General features: G+C 38.7%; 1 protein-coding gene across 1 annotated transcript in view; it reads left to right on the plus strand.

Moving 5' to 3' along the window:
• LOC118332863 (transmembrane protein 132D-like) overlaps positions 1 to 6811 on the plus strand; it is a 13806-nt gene extending 6995 nt beyond the window's left edge. Inside the window, exons 4-5 of the mRNA XM_035668298.1 lie at positions 3735 to 3926; positions 4471 to 6811. Coding sequence (XP_035524191.1) covers positions 3735 to 3926; positions 4471 to 5553 — 1275 coding nt within the window. The 3' untranslated portion in view covers positions 5554 to 6811. The remainder of the gene's footprint in view (positions 1 to 3734; positions 3927 to 4470) is intronic.
• Positions 6812 to 7542: the final 731 nt, after the last annotated feature.

Below are 7542 nucleotides of genomic sequence, written 5' to 3' on the forward strand. Positions count from 1 at the left end.
GCAAAAAAGGTTGGGGACCGCTGGACTAGAGTATTGGCAATTGTGTTCAGGAGACTGTGACATTTGTTCAATTCAGATCAATTTTAGGTCCAACTTCTAATACAAGTGCTTTCAAATTGTTGACAATGACATCCAAGTGCAATCACTGCAGTAACCAAGAAATGTTTTTAAAAATACATAGGATTTTATCCCAGAAGAGATACAGTATGTTGAACTATATCTCTGTGGTAATGAAGGAATAATTTCAGATATGCTTTTGGTTCCTGTTCCTGTTCCTGCTTGATCTAGATATCGCAAAGTGAATTATAATTGCTGGTACCTATTATAAGTGAGTGTATTTCTCCCTTGAAATGCAAATTATATAACTGAACATGAAGGTTAATTGTTGCACTGAATGCAGACATGATTAGATAGTTAATGTTTCTACTAATTAATCAACAATTTGTACTCAAAGTCTTAGTTATGTTTTCAGTCTAGTCTTTGGTATACTTCTCAGGTGGTCTGTGGAAAGGTTAAATCATTCAGAATGAAAACATGCTCTTGATTTAGGACAAAGCTTTTGGGCTTAATCCAGAGAAATCATGTAAACACTTAGTGAAATAGACGAACAAAGCAAAGCATAAAATCAGCTCAGTGAACCACTAGGGTTATGTATTTGAGTGGCTTTCCTAATTTTCCTAAAAACAACACAAGCCATTTCAGTATAACCATTTCCTGTGACCTTTATTTACCTAGTTCACTCACAGTTAGGGTTAACTACTATCTGACTACAATAATTGGCACAAATGATGTGTAAAGAGATTTTTCCAATATTTCGTCATACACAATTTTTGTTCTTCTACAATATCTTTATTCAAACACTGTGTAAGAATAAATATGAAAATAACCAAGATTGTATTTCATTTGCTCTCCAAAAATTTATTTTGTATTATTTGTATTTGGAAGCCCATTAGGAAAAGGTCTCAAAGGTCAAGGTTTTTTTTTGTGTTTTTTTTTTAAATCCGATCACAGATTTCTGTGATCAAAAAAAACAAATTCCAAAGCAGCTAGTCCAGTCATATAGTCAATCTAGATAATAGACTACTGTGAATATACCTTTTTATTTTTCTTAGTGTTACCTAATGGTTGAGTGGTATTGCAGTTGAAAGTTCGGTCTGATTTCAACAATATACTGTATTCTGTGTTCATGTGCTGGTTGAGGGTTTAGAAATCTGAGGTGTGCTTGCTGCCAAACCGCACTGTCAGAAAGTCAAACCAAGAAGACAAAAAAAGCACATATAATTATTGTTAAAAGGATTATGAACATGACAGCAAAGAAAGGAACCCTGCCTCATTCATCCAAGAAACAGAGTGCTAATACATTTTCATATGCTCTAATTTCTGAAGATTTTAAATACATAACACACATTAATAGCTTTATTTTGATCAAACTGTTTAGAATTACAATGAAGCACAATGAAGGATTTGACAATTAAATGTCACTGAGGTATTAGAAGATTCCATATTTGTCATAGAATTGGTAATTGCATAATTAAGATACTGGGCTGCAAGTTCAATGGTATATCAGGAGAAATGAATGAATCCTTTTAAGCACCATCTGTCTGACATGTTATAGACATGATAGACTACTGGCATGAAAAATACATTTTGCTATTAACCTTTGCGAAAGTGTCAGAATAATGCGTCAGAGTAACATGGTCTGGGCAACAATCGATTGTATGTAATATTGTTGGTTGCACCAAACTAGAACCAGGCGCAAATGGGATTTTGTGGGGTCAGGTAGTAAAAGCCCTCTGAGATTTGGAAAGAAATCATACAAGGCAAGACTCTGACAGCTTTGAATGGAAAGAGGGAAGCCTGGAAGGGGTCTTTAATTGCTCTCTGGGGGTGGAATGAAGCGACCTGTAAACTCTGGAACTGGTCTGTGGAAGGGACTTGACATGTCTGCTGGAGGACTCTCGTAAATATGGATGTAGGCCAAAGGCAGGACCTGCAATCTCTCTAATGGGGTAAAGAAGAGACATGACATCTCTGAAAATTGGACAAAGGACTCTGATAAAGGGGAGGAAAAGGGTCTGCCTACTTCCACAGAATCAAGGAAAGGAGCCTAGACACCTTTGACAGGGGAACAGTAGAAAGTCTGGACACTTGTTAGTATGTAGTCAGGGCTAGGTTGAGAGGATTGTTGATCAGTCTGAGGGACGCAAAAAATGTACCTGACATCTCGTGGACAGCTATGAAGGGGGTAAATGTTTTTGTGACTGGAAGTTTGGCAGCTTATTCTGTTCGAGAAGGTGACGCATGGCTTCTTGAACTTTAAACTTAGGTACCTACTTACTTTCTGATATTTTAGTAGTTCCTAGTTGACACAGCATTGGGGCACCTTTTGACTGCAGCGTGATTTTATTTTAATATAAAACAAACAGAACTTTCTCACCTACAATGATATGAATCTAAACATCCAGAGGATGCGAGTATGATGATTACGAGTATGAGTATGTAAGTATGATGCTACCAGAAGTACAACTTCCAAAAATGAAGCATTTCAGTAGCCCATAATTTTCAAATAACATTTTGTGTCACTGAAGATGTGTCAAGAATTGTAGGTGACTATTTAACCTTTGCCCTCATCTCAGAGATAATGTTAAAACATATTTCCCATTTTTTGACTACACTGATTTTAGCTACGTTTAACACTCAATGATATCAGTGTCACTGCGTGGGAAGCAAAAGGGAAAATAAAATGAGGTAAACCAAAGGGAAGAAAACAGGGGAAAGGGTCTGTACAAATGAGGCAGTGATCAGTGCTGACAGTTCATTATGGTTGGTAAATGCATCTATGCGGGGGCGGCTAGAGGAGAGACCGGAACCCTAATTGGAGCGGATCTCATCTCATAACAATATCACAACAATTTACATGCTTACATCTCTGGCAACTCAGGGAGATAGAGAATGTATTAGAAGGGTGGAGATTATAGGTTTGCGTACAAGTTTAGGAGCGTTTTTATGTTAGTTTGTGTTTATATAATCATAATGTTTCTTTATCTATGCACAGTCCCTGTGCATGTGGTCTCCGTTGCTTAATAGTTTGGAATACAGGAGCCAAAGTTTTTGTTCTATTTACATCAATTTTTATTGACCCAGCACACAAACAAGTATAGGGAGAATGTTCTTCCAAGAAAAATAACTACATCTGTTGTTCCAGCAAATGCCAGAAAACGTCATGTTTACATTCAAGTCCACTGGCAACCATAGTAAAAAAATAAAGGAGAGATTTAGGTATTTAGGTAACAGTATTGTAGAGTAACAAATTTGCAACGTTTTTGGAAGAAAAACAAATGATGAATTGTGATATTTGACATAAGGCAGTTTACGGAATATGTGTTTTCTTTAAGATTTTACAGTACTGAACTACAAGATGATATTCCATCAAAGCTGTAAGCAAATGTGTGCCAACATCTGTTTTGATAACAGTTTATTTACTACTGGAACCAACATAGTATGACTACATTCAAAGAAGGAACTTTAAAGGGATATCTTGATAAAACTCAATTTAGTGTGCAGGCTTCAGCTTGCAGGGCTCCAAGATTGGACAGCTTATCATCTACAGTGATAGTACATTGTCAACAACAGTGACTGCTAGCAAATTGGCTCTCCCTCTTCATTTACAGTAACAATGTCATCTCAGATCTTAATGGACTATAATGAGCAGCAAGTGTTTGCGTGTATTGCAGGTGCTGTCCCCTCTGACATCATCGGTCCTGGCTGAGAGGAGCATCAGGGTGCTGGATGATAAAGTGAGTGTGACAGAGCTGGGAGTGCAGTTGGTATCTGGACTCTCTCTGTCCCTGCAGCTCAGCCCAGGGAGTAACAGGGCCATCGTCGCCACTGCAACCACACAGGAGGTCATTGACTCACTAAAACAGGTATGGATCCAAGACATCCAAATATCATCATTCCTTAACCTACCACAAGAAGAGGGGAAAGTATCATCTTTACTGTATTAGCACTGTATGGTGCATTGCATTTGGCTTATAAGTTCAGGGCTTGATCAGGCTTATTATGGAGTCTATGATATGCATTAGAATTTTTCCTTTATAATTAATTCACTCTTGATATAGTGAAGCCATCTCTTTGATTTGCATATCCAACCACTGAAAAGCTCTGTTATTCCTGTAATTATAATTTCAAATGGGAAAAGGCTACTGTCTCTTCTCTTGGAGAGAAAAGAATATTTGACTTTCAGGGGAATAGTTCCATATCATATAATATCCACTCTATTGTTTCTATGAACCTTTCTACAGTAATTAAGGCTCACTTTTGCTTTCACCATGTTCCTCTGTTTAATTTTGTATTCTTACGCATTAGCTGGAAATGTGCAGATTACTGTTTTTGGAATTATTTCCAGGGTTATTTGGGTTACTGCTGTTGCACTAAAACCAATTTCTGTTTGTATGTGTATTTAATTAGGAGTCCCTCATCAGTGCTTGGCTCCAGTTCAGTGATGGATCCATGACTCCTCTAGACAACTACAACCCTGCCCATTTTACCCTGGCAGCCACCTCTCTGGATGAACAGGTGGTGATGGTAAAGCGCAGTGCGGCATGGAAGTGGCCCATTGTTGTTGCTAAGGGCGAAGGTCAAGGTTTGCTTGTGCGTGTTGAAATGAGCCCATCAGAGGTGTGCCAGAAGGGAAAAAGGCGTACTGTCACAGCCACTGGAATGGTAAATATACAAGTAAGATTTGGTCAGCCAGGGGAGCAATACAGACAACCAGGTGACCGGCGAACACGTCCTGATCCTCCATATTATGGTGGATCTATCTCTGACATGGAAACTGGGTTAATCAACCGCGGAGCCACAACCATTAGAGGCCACGTCCCAGTGAGACCTAATGGAGGGCGTCTATCAGCGGACAGTGGGGCGAGGGTCCCAAGCGAATTCTCTGAATATCCAGACAAGGCAGAGCTGCCTCGTAGCCGCAGCACTGATGAGGACTTGTTACCGTCCCGACGAGGTCTGACAGACCTGGAGATTGGTATGTATGCCCTGCTGGGAGTCTTCTGCCTGGCCATCCTGGTTTTTCTAATTAACTGCATCTCTTATGCATATAAGTACCGTAGCAAGCAGCTTTCCCTGGAGGCCCCAGAAGCAATGCCCCATGCCCACGACTGGGTTTGGCTGGGCCAAGAGGAGGGGCTATGTCTGCAGCAACAGCAACAGGACGAGCTTGGTGGTACTCTAGAGGAAGGTAGTCAACTATTAAATGGAGGCGTCCAGCGTGGTAATAATGGTGTGGGAGGCTGTAGTTCGAGTGGGAGGGATCACAGGAATGAGTCGCTTAACTCACCCACTACCAAGAGAAAGAGGGTGAAGTTCACCACCTTTTCCAATGTCAAGTCCAGTAATGGATGTCCTGTGCTCAGCCCATTAGCACTAGTGCAGACCAGTGAGATAAAATGGGTATGTCCGGACATCGAGCTTGGGGACTCAAAGGATCTTAGGAACTACATGGAAAAGCTTAATGAGAATGCAATTAAGAACATTGCATAGGGGGTACTGGGTGTTTTCAATGAACTAAAGAGAAACTCACCTGAATGCCTTCAGAATAAAGAGGGAACGAGGGTTGGAGGGAGGAAAGGAAAGAGAAAATGAATAAGGGGTGCATAACAGACCGGGGCTGCTGTAAAACTGTACTTCAGCATAACAACAGTAAAGTGCATTCAGCCGTTGTTGTTTCCATGGCAGTGAAGCAACGGACTACAAAGAGACATGATTTGCCATGGCACCACAGCATAGTTATGGGGAAAATGTGAACTTGATATTGTTGCTTAACTTAAATGTACGTTGTTTGTCTTTAATTGAGGTTTAGTTCCCTTTTCTATGCGCCATGTACTTTGTTTTGTGTTTTATTTTTTAAATCATCATGTTTTAATGTTGTATTTGTTGCTTTTTTTAAAAGAGTTGCTGTATGCTCCGTACCACATGTCAGCGATTATAGATTCTAGGAAAGAAGAGCAAATTTTGTATTGTATATAAACACAGAGTTTGATTTTAAGGTATTATATGTATAGTAACATTTTGTAACAAGTGCTGTTTGGTTTTGCTTAGGTTTTGTTTGTAGTTTAGTTTTTGTTTTGTCTCCAGAAGCCAGATCCATGCATGATGTTATTAATGAGGAGGCATGTGTGTATGATCTGGTACCTGAAATGAAAGTGTGTAGATAACTAATACCAATACCTCTGGAGACATGTCGGTTTAATATTATTGCATTCATTCATCATGGAGCTGAGTTTTGGGTTGGTTTCATTATGTTAATATTGGTTTAAAAAGTTTTGTTAGCCCACACATTTTCCCTTCTTATGTTAATGTTGTTAGTTATGCAACTCCCTTTCATTCAGTTGCATACCTCAGATAAAGTAGACTTTTTACACTACTTTAAATCCTGATACAGCCTGACATTCAATTAGAAAATTAATTAGTTACATTCAAAAGAAAAAACACTAATCACCATCAAGAGAATCAATAGACAATCACATAAATAATGTATGGATCAATCCCTTCATTTATAACGTTCCATAAAAATCAGTCCAGTTTACAATTTGTATGGCCTGAATTAGGTTGAGCGACTGCTGTATATGAAATATTGGAGTCCTGACAGTGAATTAACAAAATTACCACAAACTGTGAAGTGAAAGCCCAAAGTCTGGCCTCTTCTTCGTTTTACCATGTCAGTATTGGTCCATCGTTTTCTATCTCTGTTTTAAAATTGGCTGCTGGACTAATTAAAACTGAGGGTGACTCTTCTCCATCATGCTGCTGTATGATTCATTTTTCTGGCTGTTGTATTCTTCTCTGGGTCTGTCTTGTTTTGCTCATCTGACTGGTTTATGTGAGTACACAGACAGTGGCTTCATCAAATATCAAAATGAAGTGTCTGTTGTTGTTGACAGTCGGTGCAGCTGCCAGCTGAAGCGGGAGAGATAAGTTATCTTGCAGCTATCATCCCAACACTTTCAATCAGCAATACATTCCGATATCCACATATTTTTTTACCCAGTGTATGAGTGTTAGTATTAATCTGTGGGAGACAAAAATGGTCAGGTAAGATTATTTGTTTTTTTAAATAATGTTTTGAAATAGTGGTACAGTATTGGAAAATACTGATACTCACAATAACTTAGTTTTTGTACAAAAAATCATCCAACTGTGTAGTTACTTGAGAAAAACTTCATAGAGGGGCCATGTGTTACCAACAAAGCTGCTATTAAAAGCGCAAAAACCCTGTCATGGGCTACGTTTCCATTCAGTTTAAACACAGTTTGAACATATTTTCTAGGGGCATAACAAACCCTTTAAGGTGTCATCCCAAATAAGTAGTAAATAATCCCCCATCTCCTAGAAATTAAATTTATGTACAACTAATTTAAAACAGTAAATATGTTTTAAAAGAAACCATCTGAATTACAGTTAAAGTTGTTATAACATACCTGCCATCTTGCAAAAATACTGATACTCGTATCATTTAAGTATGTTCACCGA

The sequence above is a fragment of the Morone saxatilis genome, unplaced genomic scaffold (assembly GCF_004916995.1).
Source record: "Morone saxatilis isolate NCDOM2014 unplaced genomic scaffold, NCSU_SB_2.0 Contig21, whole genome shotgun sequence".
NCBI classification, from domain to species: domain Eukaryota; kingdom Metazoa; phylum Chordata; class Actinopteri; family Moronidae; genus Morone; species Morone saxatilis.